At 42.7% G+C, this 18564-nt stretch overlaps 2 protein-coding genes across 2 annotated transcripts; one reads left to right on the top strand and one right to left on the bottom strand.

Annotated features, from left to right (window-relative positions):
• Positions 1–3801: 3801 nt before the first annotated feature.
• On the bottom strand, positions 3802–8769 carry LOC138975340 (BTB/POZ domain-containing protein KCTD7-like). Its single transcript, XM_070348001.1, has 2 exons — positions 8566–8769; positions 3802–4541 (listed from the first exon to the last, which is right to left on the bottom strand). The coding sequence occupies exons 1-2, from the start codon at positions 8767–8769 to the stop codon at positions 3831–3833; spliced, it is 915 nt and encodes a 304-aa protein (XP_070204102.1). The 3' UTR covers positions 3802–3830.
• Positions 8634–17687, top strand: LOC138975339 (uncharacterized). Its single transcript, XM_070348000.1, has 4 exons — positions 8634–9463; positions 13289–13437; positions 14552–14676; positions 16481–17687. The coding sequence occupies exons 1-4, from the start codon at positions 8812–8814 to the stop codon at positions 16668–16670; spliced, it is 1116 nt and encodes a 371-aa protein (XP_070204101.1). The 5' UTR covers positions 8634–8811; the 3' UTR covers positions 16671–17687.
• The last annotated feature ends 877 nt before the right edge of the window (positions 17688–18564 follow it).

Below are 18564 nucleotides of genomic sequence, written 5' to 3'. Positions count from 1 at the left end.
AACGTGGGGACGAACTCACGCTGACAGCGGCCAACTGGATACAAATCCAGCGCGCTACCGACTGAGCTACATCCCCGCCCGTTCTATTTCTGTTGATTATCACATTATTAGTTGTTTCTGTGTCCACTTCAAAGACCATTATAGGTGACCGTGCTGGTGAATGTTTTGTTTTTCAATTATAAAACGTCCCAATAACCTTTCTTGATTTTGATTCTTGATTTTGGAAAGTACGTATTCTGTTTCAGATTTTTTTCCCCACTGATTTATACATTTACTTACACATTTTTCACCTTAATATCTCTTGTTTATGGTGACTACCATGCATAGTAGCGCCATTTTATTTTCTTAACTAACTAACTGACCAATGAACTGTTAAGCTACATTTCCAAATAGCAGCGCGACGGCGACAACAAAAACGCGATGCCGCTAGCGAATTTTGCCGCGAGTGTTTTCATTAAAATGCGGTGCGGCAGGCGGATTTTTGTTCTTTCTGTCAACTTCTTCTGATAAATCAGTCAAAAACTCACATAACTATGCTGTAATTAAGAGAAATTATATTAAAAGCTACTTATGTTTCTAAGAAAATTTAACAGAGGAGAAATGTAAGGAAAAACAATTTTTTTCAACAAAATGCTCAAAAAGCGGAACGAACCTGGTGACTTTTACAACCTTTGAAGAAATTCTTGCTGGACTATGTGCAGCTCAGGAAATACATGTATCTGACAGAAAAAAAACAAGTCAAAATAGACAATAAACCTGGTTGTGGGGGGTCTTCAAATTTTTGGAAAGACTAATAGACCATGCCCACTTCGGACACGAATACCGGGCGGCAGCAATTTTTGTTCGCTCCCTGGAGCAAACAAAACCTTGCAGCTGAATCGTCGCCGCCACGTCGCGGATATGCAAACACCCGTTCTTTGTTACTACTGTTGCGATCGGTTTTGCCGCTGCCGCCACCTTGCCACAACCATCGTGCCGCCGTTGTGTCGCTAAATGGAAACATAGCTTTAGTCTGTCTACCCACTTGAACAATTACACATTATCAAAACCTGCGTATTAAAATTAAATGTGTCATGTCAGACACACACACAAAATAGAGTGCTGCTGCTTTTAAATAAAACAATACCATGGTTCACAAACATCCCAGAACAAGGAAACTAAAATAGAAACATAAAATAAACAAAACAAGCCTCAAAACATACTTTAACCCCTTCACTGCCCACCCCGTATGTAATACGTGGTCATTTTCAGTTTGTCGTACGCCCATAATCATACGTGGGATTTGTGTCAACAACATTTCAGGACATTTCTGTCCAGCAACTTGTAGGGGTTCTAAACACAGTTCTTTCCCATAGACCGTTCGGATAAGTTGCTAAAGTTGCTACCACGTTTTGAAAATGCTGTTATACTGTGGCAGTGAAGGGGTTAACAGTCTTACAAACTGTCAATTTTGCAATTCTGTTACACCACACGCAGGGCGGTGTCCGACATAAGCTCGAACGACAAAAGCTCGAACGACAAAATCTCGAACGACAAATGCTCGAATGGACAAATGCTCGACGCGACAAAAGCTCGACGCGACATATGCTCGAACAACAAATGCTCGAATGGACAAATGCTTGACGCGACATATGCTCGAACGACAAATGCTCAAATGCTCGTCGTGAAAAAAGCTCGACACGACAAAAGCTCGACACGACATATGCTCGAACGACAAATGCTCGAATGGACAAATGCTCGACGCGACATATGCTCGAACGACAAATGCTCGAATGGACAAATGCAGGGTTCCTGCAGGGCAGAGCTGATACAATTCAAGGAGTTTTCAAGGACATTTCCAGGACCAAATAAATGCCTTTCAAGGACATGATTTTCCCCAAATTAATGCAAAGCACCAAGCTTACCTTCAGGAAGGGAAGCAACTACAGGTAACTAGTAATAGTTAGTTCGTCTGCTTTTGTTTTCACTCGATCTTTTATTCTCCCAAAATGTGTGTACTGTATTTGACGAAAAAAAGGGGGTTGCATTTTTTTTTAATGAGACAAGCTGCTGACGAAATGTATAGGCAACAATTTGGAAAAATCAAGTACTTTTCAATGACTATTTAACAAAACTCTATTTTCAAGCACTTTTCAAGGCCTGGAAAAGGTTTTCCAATTTTCAAGGAGTTTTCCAGGGTTCAAGGACTCTGTACGAACCCTGCAAATGCTCGACGCGACAAAAGCTCGACGCGATAAAAGCTCGAATGTCGTTCTCGGTGTTATTTTGCCTGTCTGTGTTATTTTAAAATCTGTCTGCAAAAGAGAGAGAGAGAGAGAGAGAGAGAGAGAGAGAGAGAGAGAGAGAGAGAGAGAGAGAGAGAGAGAGAGAGAGAGAGAGAGAGAGAGAGAGAGAGAGAGAGAGAGAGAAAAGAAGGGGGAAGATCGTGTCGGGGTTTAGATTTGTCAATGTTATTATTTTGATTTGGCCAGGGATTGACTGTTTATCAGGAAAGGTTCAGGTAAGCGGCACTTCGCCTCGTTTGGAGAAACCCTGTGTTGAACCCAGCCATGTTGTGCGTTCATGAAAGGACGATTGAACATGAACCAAGAACCACAAATGCACTAGAAGGCTAGCATCGCCGAGTCCAGTCTATCATTGGTAAAGATCATCCCAATCTCTGGGACTTTCTCAAATTCCTGAAAGGAGAACAAGCGCACACAGACTCATGGCAATTCACGCAGCCCGCTGTGGAGAGCAACGCAAGAAGCGCCGGAAGAAAAACGAGCGACAAGAGCATCGCATTCTACGGCTGGTCAGCCAGTACGCGGAGCGCACCACAGAGCGTCTGTTCATGGAGTTCCTTTTCGGAATGGCCAACAACACTTCCTACTACTCATGATCCGGTCCTTGACGACTCTGTGTGTGTGTGTGTGTGTGTGTGAAAATGACACCAACAGGGACCGAGTCTGTGTATTGATGGCTACTTTTTAGTTTAACCAGTCTTACCTTTGCATTTTACCCCTTATAATTTTTACTAGAAATCGCATTTGAAAAATCGTATAAGATGCATATGCATAAGATGCATTAGCATTTTACCCAGTATATATTATGAAATGAAGTTCTTGATGAATATTTTTGTTGTAATTGTGTGTGTGTGTGTGTTTGTGTGTGTGTGTGTGTGTGTGTGTGTGTGTGTGTGTGTGTGTGTGGAATCCAGCAGCGTGCTAACAACAACAACAACCACAACCACAACCACAACCACAACCACGTGATATCAAACAAATTTAGTTAATTTGTCGCTCGAAACTAGAACAACATCACCGTGACAGTTTCAGATATGACGTTATCAAAGTAATTTTGACAGCATCATTCTACAGTCCGGTCGAGCTTCTGTCGTTCGAGCATATGTCGCGTCGAGCATTTGTCCATTCGAGCATCTGTCGTTCGAGCATATGTCGCGTCGAGCTTTTGTCGCGTCGAGCATTTGTCCATTCGAGCATTTGTCGTTCGAGCATATGTCGCGTCGAGCTTTTGTCGCGTCGAGCATTTGTCCATTCGAGCATTTGTCGTTCGAGCATATGTCGCGTCGAGCTTTTGTCGCGTCGAGCATTTGTCCATTCGAGCATTTGTCGTTCGAGCATATGTCGCGTCGAGCTTTTGTCGCGTCGAGCATTTGTCCATTCGAGCATTCGTCGTTCGAGCATATGTCGCGTCGAGCTTTTGTCGCGTCGAGCATTTGTCCATTCGAGCATTTGTCGTTCGAGATTTTGTCGTTCGAGCTTTTGTCTTTCGAGCTTATGTCATGTACCCCACGCAGGGACCTCAGGCGCTACCGATCAAGTTAATTGTCAATCAAAAATAATGCTGACTCGGAAGACAAACTTCTGACAGGTCTGCCCGTTGTAGTAGCGACACTTGCGCTTCGTCTCATGAGGCTTGACGTTGTACCCATCCTCGAGCAGATCCGTCTCCAGACAGCGGATAAAGTTCTCCTCATCGGCCAGCCCGTCCCACGGACCAACCACTACGTGAGCTTGGTCGATCACACAGGGATGGCTAGCATTAAAGTTGTGGGCTTTCGGAATAAACTCTTTGCGGAAAGCGTGAATGTTCACCTCTCCGATGCGGTTGACACACGCGTTGGAGATTGCCGTCCGGACCACCAACTCTCTGACCTCTGCATAGTTTGGAAACTGCGCTCGTTGTGCCTCCTTGACAGTAATTGAGGCAATCTCTGGCCTCAGCGACAGTTTGTCCACCAGTTCGTTCAGTCCGTAATAGTTTGCATCTCTGTACACAACCATAGTGTTCTCTTTCCCAGGCAGACAGCCGTTTCTTAGGTACTCTAATATGTGAGTAAACACTGCACCGTTGCTGTCCAGGAAATAATTTCCGTCTTTGTCTTGGTCAATCTGATGCCGCCCGCTAAACATTGCTGCCAGCATGGAGTCGGAGTATTTCAAAAGTGTCGAGAGGCGCGTCATGTAAATGTGACCTCCAACGTTGAGGGAGATGATTGCAGGAAAGGTTGTGTATGCCTCTCTGAAAGATTCCTTGGCCTGAAAACACCGTCAAAAAAATGATGATTATACAGGCATCATAATCAGAATTAAAGCTTTCACACACACTATCTAACAAACACTGAACAAGATATTGATCACCAACATCTTAGTAAAATCATGCCATGTTTGAAATACTAATAGTATCAATTATGTGTCGTGTATGATCGATGCCATCCCCTTGGGAATAAATAAATCACATAAAACTACTATCACATAAAACTACTATATAAATGTTATGTGCTGCCCAACACAATCCAGATTGTGTAACCTGAACTACTTCAATGTTCATTTACCAATGTACTAACCCGTTTGACGAAAATGACCCCAAGGCATCTTGGGACCACATGAAATTAGACAATTTTGTGTGGGGCTCCGAGTTGTAAATGACCCAGAAGCACATTCCAAGTTAACAACGGAATAGTTTAAACTGCATGTGTATCATGCTTTTGCAGTCACAGCAAAAGTTATACACTCTTCAAAAAAAGTTAAGGATCGGTTGAAAAAACGGATCTAATTATAAAAAATTGCCAAAAAATTAAACATTGACATAATAATTAAAAGATTAATGTGTTTGAATTAACAAATGAACAATGAGTCTTGACCTAGAATTTTGTTTGGCAGGCAGAGTTATTTCCCTTTGTGGGACTTCTCAAAAGCTTCTGCATTTTGGAAGAAAAAGGGTGTTTTTTATAGCCCCATGAAATTTGCGGAACGCATGCCAGGGCAAAAGGTTGTGATGCACGTGCTACAACAGCTGGGTCCTGGCTATGAACATCGCTCACCAGCTTGTGTTTAAAGGTTGACACGCTGACACAATTATGCACAGTAGCAACATGCCCCCACGAAGAAAACTGAGCGATTTGGATAGAGGAAGGGCAATAGGATGGCTACAAGACGGTGTTGCTGCCAGGCAAGTGGCCAAGAGGCTTGCAGTGGCTCCCTCTGTCATCATCAGACTAAAACAGAGATTCCACGCAACTGGAAGAGTGCAGGAGCGACAACGTTCTGGTCGGCCCAGAGTCACCACACAAAGAGAGGATCGCTTCATTCAGAGGCAGGCCATGCAACAAAGAATGGCTACGGCAAACAACGTTAGGCAACGCCTACAAGCTACCACCAACACTGTTGTTAGTGGTCAGACGATCCGAAACCGCTTACACACCTTTGGCTTGCGTGCAAGGCGTCCAGTCCGAGGAACAACCCTGACTGCTAATCACCGAGCAGCTCGCCGAGCCTGGTGCACTCAACATGTAAGGTGGCAACGTCAGCAGTGGGCTCAGGTGTTGTTTACAGATGAGTCCCGCTTTTGCTTGGAACCTGCTGATGGTCGCATCCGAGTGTGGAGGCGTCGAGGAGAGCGCTTCACAGAAGGCGCTGTTCTGGAACGACAGCGTTTTGGCGGAGGCTCTGTGATGGTCTGGGGAGGGATCAGCACACGTCTAAGGACACCTCTGTACCATGTAGTGGGCAACTTGACCGGTGTCCGCTACCAGAATGAGATCCTGCAACCCCTGGTCGTTCCAGCCCTCCAAGCGATCGGCCCTCGTGCGATTCTTCAGGATGACAACGCACCTCCCCATCGCTCTGCAGCTGTAAACACCTTCATCCAGCAGGCCAGGGTCAACAGGATGCTGTGGCCAGCCAACAGCCCGGACCTGAACCCCATAGAGCACATGTGGGACGAGCTTTGTCGTCTGGTACAGCAACATCACCCTCCTCCTGCCAATCTGGGTCAACTGCTGCAATGGCTCCAGCAGGAGTGGAATGGAGTTCCCAGAGCATTCATATGCAACCTGATCCACTCCATGCGCCAACGATGTGTTGAATGCCTGGCACACAACGGAGGGCACACGCGTTATTGACACTGATTCACATTGTTGTGAATTCCATTTTCGAGGGTTGTCACGTTTGACACACTCTAGCTAAATTGTCGCTGCCGCGTTCGATCTTTGCTTTGTTTGTCATTACTCCTTGGTTGTTCAATTATATAATTTTTAAAAAATGAAAGAATTCGGTCTTGTCTGTTTTGTGTGGCGTGCTTGTAAAAAAGTGATCATTAACTTTTTTTGAAGAGTGTATATACACTCCAAGTGTAAACAGGATCGGTAGGGATGTATACACTCCAACAATGAAAAACTCTGTTACAACTCTAAGCCAATGAAAATCAATCTGATGTATTGACTTCCGCCGTCTCCTTTTCGGAGTGTACAAACCAGGCTGGCAATAATGTACACTCACCTGGTATACAACCACTTCTATGTCGATACACTCTCCAAGTGTGTTCCAAACTCCGACAATAAACTGCCGTTGAACATCAGTTTTGTGTGTGTGTGTGTTTGTTTTTGTGTGTGTTAATTTGTCCCTAGCGTACTTTGATACTATGATTCGAAAGTGCATGTGTTAGGCGCGTTTGATCGATCTGCGCGATCGCGCTGCGCGTTTGGTGGATCAATCAAACGCGCACACATCGATCGATGTGTGCGCGTTTGATCGATACAAAGAATACAAGAATCGTTACAACGCGCAGCTGTTATATACTTGCGCATTTGGACGATCCGTCTCACAAATCACCATCAGTACTTCGCACACACACGTCTGCTGGCAATGACATAGGCTCAAGTTAGTTTTATTGCTTCATTCTCTCTTGATTGCTTCATTCTCTCTTCATTCGTTTAACTGATACATGATGGAGAGGTTTAGGCACACACTGCAAGTGGAGGCACTCGGATACTGGCATCAGCCATGTGTCCCAAATCAAGCTTGATGTCAAGCGAAAAGTTCAATACGGTTGTGAACACCTAAGATAATCCCATACTAAGGTGGAACCCCATTTTCGACATTGGGTGAAGAGGAAATTTTCCTTGATGAATGCCCGGATTGGGATTAAACGATGTGTTAGTTGTCCCCAATCCAAAACATCAAAGCCAGGTACGAAGAACTACATATTATTATGTTTGGGCAAAGATTTTTGTTCTCGATTGACTTGTTTCAATTTCTAGCGATCTTTCAAATTTTGAAGATTATTTGTTGTACTTGTTTGTTGTCAGGTCAATCTCTCTCTCTCTCTCTCTCTCTCTCTCTCTCTTTCTCTCGCTCTCTTTTCTCTCTCTCTGTCTCTCTTAGTCTCAGTCTCTCTCTCTCTTCTCTCTCTATCTCCTCTCTCTCTATCGCTCTCTCTTCTCTCTCTTCTCTCTCTCTCACTCTCTCTCTCTCTCTCTCTCTCTAATCCCTTTTTGTTTCTTTTTTTAAATGTCCTGCAGATTGTTGTTTAGACACTTATAGCTAGGCGTACTTCCGGTCATTGCCAGCAGACGTGTGTGTGCGTAGTATGGTGATTTGTGAGACGGATCGTCCAAATGCGCAAGTATATAAGAGCTGCGCGTTTTAACGATTCTTGTATTCTTTGTATCGATCAAACGCGCACACATCGATCGATGTGTGCGCGTTTGATCGATCCACCAAACGCGCAGCGCGATCGCGCAGATCGATCAAACGCGCCTAACACATGCACTGCGTACGTTCCTTCACATAATGGCATCGACTGACACTCTGAGTGTTGATGAGGTTCTATGATCTTTATGTACACTACGATAATGTAATTTACATTACAGTAAAGCCCATGCAGCATCAGATTGTTTTAGTTTTTTTGTACTCTGATAATCATATGCTCTGCGTTCCTATATTGCAAATTGGCGTCGAACGGCAAATTCGCTTCGGGACTAGAAGTCATTTATTCTGCCGGGGGCAGAATCTTGTATACGCTCGGAGTGCGTGTAGCCAGGGCGTTCACTAACACACACATACACACACACACACACGCACACACAAGTGCATCATTTTTTTTAATTGAGTTTGGAACAACAATTAACTTGTATATAACCAATCCTTTCAATGGCTAATGTTTTTTCAATGCAAATGTTTTAATAGCTTTTCTGTCGTATTTAAACAGGTGATTTCCGAGTTCAACGTCAAGTGCTTGGGTAAGCCACTCCACAACCACCTGTTTCAAATGATGTCTTACCCATTCCGATCCACGACCGCTGTCAGTTTCATTGTGTGGTTTCAAAAAAGTCCTCGCCTCCTGAGCCGGCTTTAATCGAGGTACTGGCAACGGACGGACTGTGATTATTTCTTCCACAGAGTCCGAGTCGTAGTCGCTTTTGTCGGACATGTTGTTCGTAGCAATGCACCCGGCGTGGCCTCCCCTTGACTGCAGGAATTTCATCCAATAAATGGAGGGCAAAGTCCGTTTGTGCAGAACTTCAAGATGGTGGCGGCTGTTCCGAATCGAAACTTTGAGCAAATGCTGAATTCGGTGGGCGAAAGTGGAGAAAGACGGGGTTCCTTGGTAGAGCATGTTGCTGCGTTTTTTGGACGGCTACGAACTGTGCCAAACTTTCGTCCTCTCTGCAATAAAAAGGGAAGCCCGAACGCAATATTCAGATCTTCGAGGCCTGACCTAATTGGGCAGGACGATCTGGAAGTGTTCAATGAAACATGTATTCAGAGCATCATTGACTTTCGTTCCAAGAAGGAATATTTGGCATCGGACGGCAACCATCTTCTCGATCAAGAATACCATTTATACCATGTCAAATTTCCAAAGGGCCGAAATTATCGTCATGATGAACGGGTAGAAGTTGAAAGAGTTTCTTGCGTCGATAACGTTGAGAATATCCAATCCAACCGCAGACATTATTTGATCAACTTCTTCACTTTGAACTACATCTGGGAAGTGTTTAACAGAGCTCCATGGTACGTCCGCCTGTATTCGCTTTTTTACATGTTGATTGACTTAGTGTGTGGGACGGGTCACAAGCACTTTGTTCGTCTATTTGCGCGAACAATACTGAATTCAACGGGGATCATTGGACAGTACAAGGATATGATTGAATTCAGCCAAAGAAGCATCTGTGCAGGTATACTAAACGGTTCCATATTGTTTGACTGTGTCCTGTGTGTTTCTATGTGAATTATTGTACGGTATTCACATGTGTCAAGTATGCAAAAGTTTGTAAGTTCAGCTAAGTGCATTTGCATGCATGCATACATGTCTGTCTGTGCTTGTGGTTAATATATATATATATATTTAGCTATTCTGATGAACACGTGGGGGAATTCGGGGGCTGTGATTGGATGGTCTCTTCCGATCATCAAAGCATAATGCGGCGGAAGTCGGCCATTTTACTCAATATCCAAAAGCATATTGTCGATAACAAAGACGCATGGTTCCGGTTTCTTCCACGTGTATAAAGTACACGCATACCTCGCCAGGTTTGTTTCTGTGACTAGTCGACAGACGATGCCATTTGCTTTGTGTGTGTTTTTGTTGTTGCTTACTGTACATGACATACATCATTACGTGTAAAATCCAGTTCTTTAACAGGCAACAAACCTTGCAAATTTCCAGAAGCTGCAATCTGAAGCGACCTATCTCTGATTCTAGCAGACGATCTCTCCAATGTTTAACACAAAATCAGCAAACTCTCCTGTCACATAGAACGTCCATTGTATAGTGCAATGTTGAAATGAAGTTACCGGTCTGAAACATTTAGTCGTTTTTTCTGAGACAATCCTTGTTCTCTTATCATCTACAGATTTACCGCAGTCTTCACCACGCGAATTCCCAACAGAAGTCAGACTTTCGAACATACAATATACGTAGGCAAGCATGATACGTCATGACGTCATATGATTCCTAGCATATTGACGTAATGCTAAACATCCGGTTATCTCGAGTTTTCTCCGTAATACATGTCCGTGGGTTTTTCAATGTTCGGTTATTTCCGTGGCTTCATGCGGAAAGGGAACCGTCGTCTGCAATCAGCGACATGGACCATTCTGGTACTTGTTGCTGACAAAAACATGATTTTAACACAGAATTTAATGTCAGAATAGCTATATAAACGCTATTGTGTTTTCATCGTAGCAATAGGGTCCGATATTTAGACTCGAACAAGTATAATGCGACTCGTCTTCGACTCGTCGGCATTATACTTGTCTCGTCTAAATATCGGGCCCTATTCCTACGCTGAAAACACAATAGCTGGTAATATTGCAAATGGTAAAACTGAAATAGCAAGTTATTCATGTGTCTTCCTAGTTGTTAATGCAGGGTTTCATTTAATACTAATAGTGCGCCGTTGGCGCATAACATCTCAAAATGTCCCATTGAGGTCTGACGAATGACGTCTCACAACGTGCGTGGTCGTCCTTGGCGGTCAAGAAAGCCGCCGCGATCATTGCGCAGACGACACTTCTAGACCGCCAATATTTTTTGTGCGCATCACGTGCTCCACATAAATCGGCCGGAAACGAAGCAATTGGGAAACCTGGATTGGAATTCCCTTCAGTGCGTCAAAGGGCGCACGCTGAGATTACGTTCCACTGCGCCACCCCATGCACACTTTTCACGGGAGTACAGTGTTCGGAATGACCTAGCTAAGCAAAAACGCGCGTCAAGCCGAGCAACTTGCGAGTTTGTGAAACGCGCTGTGAGTGGCTTTTAAAATGTAATTCATGAGTACATGTATTCAACCAATCCTGCGAACTATCAGTGCTCGCGCGTTTACTTCTTTGGAAACGGTCAACAGAAGCAATATCAATCGAAACACAGACCCACACACACACCACACTCAGACACACCTGATACAGGGGCAAATTCTCGAACAGTAAAACCTCCCACTAACGACCTTGAAAATGTCCAGAAAAATCTGTCGTAAAAAGGAGGGGTCTTTATTGGGAGTTTGGGAGGTCTAATTTTTTTCACAGGGGTGGCAGCTGTTGGGCAGTTCAGTCGTCAAGTTGTGTCCCTTATCCTATTTTTGTTCCCATTTGATGTGCATATGGAGGTGTACGTGCATACACCAGCGCATAGACGGGCAGACATAATACAAACACACATAGTGCGCGCAGTCTCAGGCCTAAAAAAAAATAGGTGTGGTTACGGTAACCCGACCTACCCTATTTTTAGGGGCCGATCCTATAACTTTTTATTACATTTGTCAACAAAAAAACAAAAAAAAAGAAAACCGAGTGCAAAAAACGCAGCGAAAGCGCCCGAGTCGCACACTTATTTCGCTGTCAAGTAGGTTTAATTTGTACACATTAGAAAAAAAAGTAAAAAAAAAAAAAAAGTGATTGCCTACCTACCGACCCTATTTTTTTTGGCGATGTTACCGTAACCACACCTTCTTTTTTTTTTTGCCTCATAGGTAAAACTCAGTGATTGACCTCAGGTAAGAAAGTCAGTGTCTGTAACCTGGGACAGGAAGAGTTTCCTCTCAAACATTCAAAGGATACCATCCCAGAGGGTAAAACTTGCTCATTGGCAAGTATGGGTCATTGAACGAGGTCTCAGTTGGTGAGCACACACTCACAGAATAGTACACAGCAATTCATTATTGAGTTGTTGTTCTAACTGCCTTTACCCAACCCCGCCTATCCCCCCCCCCCCCCCCCCCCCCCTACTTCAAGGGCAGTCCCTCAATTGTGACAACAATAGGTGAGAAGATGACAGCCATGGGCCGCTGGACTTGCACGCACTACTGACTACCACCCCTGACTCTTGATGCGTGACTAATGGCGTGCGTGTTCCGCGTGTGCAGGGTAATTACGAACTTTAACACTCACTGGTTAAAAGGTCAAAGTCGTTATTGACCCTATGTTGGTAGGTCGGTCGTCGGAAAAAGGAGGGCGTCGTTCTTGGGAGGTTAGTTACAGTGTCAAAAGCATCCGTGCCGAGAAATTCGGTTGGCAAAAGGAGGGGGTCGTTCTTGGGAGAGGTCGTTACGGGAGGTTCCACTGTATCATATGGCACTAAATAACACTATTTTGCATCTTTCAACAAAACCATTTTCGGACCGCCTAGCCTGCTTTGCGCGTTTTGCCTTCGTCTTTGTAATGTCCCATCAGAATTTGGTTGAGGGGGATTGTCTTTTTCTTCCAGGCTAAACCCTGTAATGTTAAGACTACATGAGTGCATGTATGTATGTATAGTGTGTATATATATTATAACTATAAGTTTGGTTGTCACTGTGTGTGTGCCATATGCACCGTGTGTCACACCCATGTGTAGTTTGTGTGTGTGTTAAGGCCAACAAAACAAAAAAAGTCTGTTTACGGTATCCCGACCGACCCTATTGTTTTTTGGCATTTGGGGAAAAACAAAAAAATCTTTGTTTTTTGGCAACATAACTTAAAAATATGGTTTGTTGGGAAAAAAAAATCCCGACCTACCGACCCTATTTTTGTGTGCCTATGTTACCGTAAACAGACATTTTATTTTTTGGCCTAACAAGTGTGTGTGAACGTGTCACTACATGTGTGTGTGCGGTTGATTGGTCTGAGCTTAATTTCTTCGTTAAGGCCAAAAAAAAATAGGTCTGTTTACGGTAACATAGGCTAAAAAAATAGGGTCGGTAGGTCGGGATTTTTATTTATTTATTTTTTTTTTCTTTCAAAACAACATATTTTTACGTTATTTTTTTTTTCCCAAATGCCAAAAAAAAGTCTAGGGTCGCGCGAAAAAAATAGGGTCGGTCGGGTTACCGTAAACAGACTATTTTTTGGGGGGCCTTAGCTTCCATGGACTTGGTTTGATTGTTTAATTCAAGCAGTGTAAAATTAGATTTTAATTTAAAAGAACCAAAACAAAGAACAGAAAAGTCGGTATTCAAATGCTTGGTGTTTTAGTTACATGTATTCATCGCAAGTGAATTCAAGTAAGGTTTTGCTGTTTGCAGCTTTGAAGTTGATGTCAGTGAAGAGCAACTTACCAGCCCTGTTAAACTGCGCCCATGGGAAGGACAGGACCGGCATCGTGTCGGCGCTGGTGCTGAGCTGTCTTGGCAAATCCCCCGATTACATTGCTGCGGAATACGCCCTGTCACATGTGAGTAGTGAGAGAGAGAGCGGGGCAAAGAGACTGAGCATGAACGTGACATCTTGGTTGCGTGTGTCTGTCATTGGTCTGGTGTGTGTGTGGGGAGGTCTCTGGTGTGTTGAGTGGGGTCTGTGTCTGGAGTGTTGTGTGTGTCCGTCATTGGTCTGGTGTGTGTGTGGGGAGGTCTCTGGTGTGTTGAGTGGGGTGTGTGTCTGGAGTGTTGTGTGTGTCCGTCGTTGGTCTGGTGTGTGTGTGGGGAGGTCTCTGGTGTGTTGAGTGGGGTGTGTGTCTGGAGTGTTGTGTGTGTCCGTCGTTGGTCTGGTGTGTGTGTGGGGAGGTCTCTGGTGTGTTGAGTGGGGTGTGTGTCTGGAGTGTTGTGTGTGTCTGTCATTGGTCTTGTGTGTGTGTGGGGAGGTCTCTGGTGTGTTGAGTGGGGTGTGTGTCTGGAGTGTTGTGTGTGTCTGTCATTGGTCTGGTGTGTGTGTGGGGAGGTCTCTGGTGTGTTGAGTGGGGTGTGTGTCTGGAGTGTTGTGTGTGTCTGTCATTGGTCTTGTGTGTGTGTGGGGAGGTCTCTGGTGTTGAGTGTTGTGTGTGTCTGGAGTGTTGTGTGTGTCCGTCATTGGTCTGGTGTGTGTGTGGGGAGGTCTCTGGTGTGTTGAGTGGGGTGTGTGTCTGGAGTGTTGTGTGTGTCTGTCTTGTCAATCTGTCTGTCTGTGTCTGTCTATCTCAGTGTCTGTATACATGTCACTGTGACACGAGTTTTGAATGGAGTGTCTGTCTGTCTGTCTGTCTGTCAATTTTTCTGTATGTGTCTGTCTCAGTGTCTGTGTGTCACTATGACACATGTATTGAATGGAGTGTGTGCGTCTGTAGTACTAGTAGGTGTGTGTTTGTGTGTGTGTGTGTGTGTGGACAATAGGTCAGTTGGACCTAGATGGAAAATATGTATAGGTCCAAATGCCCTGGCCACGAAACATTGTTGTGTCAGAAGACCTCCTACTTGTCACTGGACAGTTGACAGGCTTGGGGGTCAGAACAATGCATCAAATCAACAAAATATTGGTCAGTGACCACAGACTGAGAACAACACTAATATCGACTGTACTGTTGTGTTTTTTCTCAGGACGGACTGGCTACCGTGAAGCACCGAATGCACAAAGAAGTCGTGGAACAGTTCCACATGAGCGAAGAGTTCATTACTGCGAAGGCAGAAACCATGCACCAACTGTTTGACTACATCAAAGAAAGGTAGACCATGCACTTCCACTTACCCTTGACCCTGATGAAGGCGTTGGCAGACCTGTTCGTCCCTACATCATTACATTTAGTCAAGTTTTGACTAAATGTTTTAACATAGAGGGGGAATCGAGACGAGGGTCATGGTGTGTGTGTGTGTCTGTCTGTCTGTCTGTCTGTCTGTCTGTGCATGTGTGTGTGTAGAGCGATTCAGACCAAACTACTGGACCGATCTTTATGAAATTTTACATGAGAGTTCCTGGGAATGATATCCCCGGACGTTTTTTTCTTTTTTTCGATAAATACTTTTGATGACGTCATATCCGGCTTTTTGTAAAAGTTGAGGCGGCACTGTCACACCCTCATTTTTCAATCAAATTGATTGAAATTTTTGTAAAGCAATCTTCGACGAAGGCCGGACTTCGGTATTGCATTTCAGCTTGGTGGCTTAAAAATTAATGACTTTAGTCATTAAAAATCTGAAAATTGTAATTAAAATGTGTTTTTTATAAAACGATCCAAATTTACGTTCATCTTATTCTTCATCATTTTCTGATTCCAAAAACATATAAATATATCATATTTGGATTAAAAACAAGCTCTGAAAATTAAAAATATAAAAATTATGATCAAAATTAAATTTCCGAAATCGATTTAAAAACAATTTCATCTTATTCCTTGTCGGTTCCTGATTCCAAAAACATATAGATATGATATGTTCGGATTAAAAACACGCTCAGAAAGTTAAAACGAAGAGAGGTACAGAAAAGCGTGCTATGCAGCACAGCGAAACCACTACCGCGCTGAACAGGCTCGTCAGTTTCACTCCGTTTTACACAAGCGGCGGACTACAGTCATTGTGAAAAAATGCAGTGCGTTCAGTTTCATTCTGTGAGTTCCACAGCTTGACTAAATGTAGTAATTTCTCCTTACGCGACTTGTTTTTGTTTTGTAGTTGTTGTTGTGTGCAATAGATTCTTTAAAAATACGGTAACTAGAGTATAATTAAAAACTGTGTCATTGCATTTTTTCAGCCAACAGAACTATTGTGAGGGTATTTCACCATTGTGGTTGTCAAAGCCAATCCAAACTCTTATCTATCAGAGTGTGTGTGTGATTGACTTTTCTGCAGGCTTAGCTTGGTATGCAAGTGAGTTTCTTTTAAAGAAACATAACTCACTTTTACTTATTGAAAGACAGGGAGACCAGTCATAAAATGGAGGCGTATTACTAATAATAATAATAATAATAAAGTGTATTTATATTGCGCCTATCCCTTACAAAAAACAAAAATATTTGGCTCTAAGCGCATTACAACATGTGTAGGGACTTGGTACAATCAAGTCTGACAAATACAATAACACAATATACAGTCGGTCTCTTGGGTAAAAATGGGAAAAGCAGCTTCGACATTTAAACACTGCTACTAAAAAAATCCTCTAACAATGCATACTGCTTTACAATATATGCATTTATGTATAGATATAGTTAAAGAACATCGGGTTAATAGGAATTAGAAAAGGTTCTTATGATAAAAACTAACTAGCGAACGACGAAGAAGAAGAAGAATAAAACTATCAATGTCAATGTATAACAAGTCAACGTAAATGGCTAAAGAACAACAACAAAGCAATGATGATAAAACAGTTATACTCAATGGCTAATAACGAGGCAGAACTAAATATTACTATAATATTACAGTCATTTGCAGACCTTATGAACAGGTAATCCAAAAAAAGCACGATCCTGAAGAGAGGAGGTCAAGGTTAACCGTGTCACAATGTCTTTTTGGCATTACTGTATGTGTTGCTTGCAGGTATGGGTCAGTGGAGGGTTACCTGGAGTACATCGGGTTCGGATCCACAGAACAACAGAGGTTGAGGAGCCATCTTATGCATGAAGTGGTCCCCTTGTCACCTGACCAGTCTGGTGATGTTGACCTCTCCTTTGCCTTTGACCCCAGCAACCGTGGGTCTGACAGTGACCCTGACAGTGCCAGTGACTAGTTCAGCAGTCTGAGTACCTGATAGTTGATTTTGAATAGTTACTGTATGTTGATTTTGACAAGTTCTGCAGCTAGCGGGTTGATTTTGAATAGTTACTGTATGTTGATTTTGACAAGTTCTGCAGTCTGAGGGTTGATTTTGAATAGTTACTGTATGTTGATTTTGACTAGTTCAGCAGTCTGAGGGTTGATTTTGAATAGTTACTGTATGTTGATTTTGACTAGTTCAGCAGTCTGAGGGTTGATTTTGAATAGTTACTGTATGTTGATTTTGACTAGTTCAGCCGTCTGAGGGTTGATTTTGAATAGTTACTGTATGTTGATTTTGACAAGTTCTGCAGCCAGAGGGTGGATTTTTAATACATGTAGTTACTGTATGTTCATTTTGACAAGTTCTGCAGCCAGAGTGTTGATTTTTAATAGTTCATCAGTCTGAGAAATTGAGAGTTGATTTTGAATAGTTACTGTGTCTTGATTTTGAAATGTTCATCAGCCAGAGTGTTGATTTTGACAAGTTCGGCAGCCTGAGAAATTGAGAGTTGAATTTGAATAGTTCAGCAGCCTAAGTGGTTGAGGATCGATTTCATTTAGGTCTGCAGCCTGTGTAATTGATTGGCGATGTGGACTAGTTGAGCCCCCTGAGTACTCTAGAGCTGATTTTTAATAGTTATTAAGTGTTGATTTTGACCACAATGCTGTCCAATTTTCATTATTTTGGTTTTATTAACATTCAGGGTCAGTCCTGAAAACTTTGCAAACTGTATTATTATATCTTTAACTTTAAAGACATCACCACTGTTCTGTAAAAATATTGTTGTATCGTCTGCTAACTGTTTAATTTTTAGGGCACTCTCCTCGCCCACCTTTGAGGGTAATTCAACACCCGTTATATCACTTTTCCTAATTTTAATGGCAAGTATTTCCACCGCCAATATAAAGGCCAGGGGTGAAAATGGACAACCTTGTCTTATACCACACTTCAAGGGAAACGGTTCTGAAATCCACCCTCCGTGATTAATACTACTAAAAGTGTCTGTCATTAAAAGCTTAACCCATTTTTGAAAATCTTCACCAAAACCATATGATCTAAATGCTTCTATCATAAATTCCTTATAAATGGAATCAAACGCTTTACGATAGTCAAGGGCCAATATAAACCCAGACTTATTCGTTCGATTTAAATACTCTATTACGTCATCTATTGTACGAATCACGGTTCCAATATTCCTTCCTTTTATGTAACCAACTTGATCTTCATTTACTAACTTACAAATAACCGAACTCAATCTCTGATTTAAAACCTTTGCCAAGATCTTATAATCTGTATTAAGTAGGGTAATTGGACGCCAATTATTAAGGTCTTCCCTGGGTAATTCTGTACTTTTTTGTAATAACTTAATTATTCCTTGTTTTTGCGTAAAAGACAAATTATTATTACGAAAGGCTTCATTAAACGCGTCTGTAATCATGCTCTTTAATCTATTCCAAAACATTTTAATAAACTCTGTAGTGAGTCCGTCACTTCCAGGTGATGAACCATTTTTCATCATCTTTAATGCTGCTGCCACCTCTGCTTCCGTCAACATCCCTTCACATACATTACTATCTTCGTTCGTTAATTTAACCAATTCTTCTTCATCACAAAATTCCTTTGCTTCTGCCCTGATGCGTTCCTGACTTTCTGGACTTTTACCTTACAAACATTTATAATACTGCACTTGTTCATTCAACACAAGAAATTGATCATCAACAATATCACCATTACTTGCCCTCACATGTGTCATCACATTATTTTGGGCTTGTACTTTTTCCAAATTCAAAAAATATTTCGTATTTCTTTCTCCTTCTTCTACCCACTTAGCTCTTGATCGTACATGAGCTCCTCTTGCTTTATC

Source organism: Littorina saxatilis, linkage group LG9, assembly GCF_037325665.1.
Source record: "Littorina saxatilis isolate snail1 linkage group LG9, US_GU_Lsax_2.0, whole genome shotgun sequence".
Lineage (NCBI taxonomy): Eukaryota > Metazoa > Mollusca > Gastropoda > Littorinimorpha > Littorinidae > Littorina > Littorina saxatilis.
This window is presented reverse-complemented; position numbering and strand designations above follow the sequence as displayed.

Bases quoted from the DNA above. Each gene is read 5' to 3' on its own strand.
- LOC138975339 (XM_070348000.1), top strand. From the start codon at position 8,812: ATGGTGGCGGCTGTTCCGAATCGAAACTTTGAGCAAATGCTGAATTCG. The intron at 13,438-14,551 runs GTGAGTAGTGAG...GTTTTTTCTCAG, and splicing joins CGGAATACGCCCTGTCACAT to GACGGACTGGCTACCGTGAA. The intron at 14,677-16,480 runs GTAGACCATGCA...TGTTGCTTGCAG, and splicing joins TTTGACTACATCAAAGAAAG to GTATGGGTCAGTGGAGGGTT.
- LOC138975340 (XM_070348001.1), bottom strand. From the start codon at position 8,769: ATGAAATTCCTGCAGTCAAGGGGAGGCCACGCCGGGTGCATTGCTACG. The intron at 4,542-8,565 runs GTAAGACATCAT...CGGTGTTTTCAG, and splicing joins GCGGTCGTGGATCGGAATGG to GCCAAGGAATCTTTCAGAGA.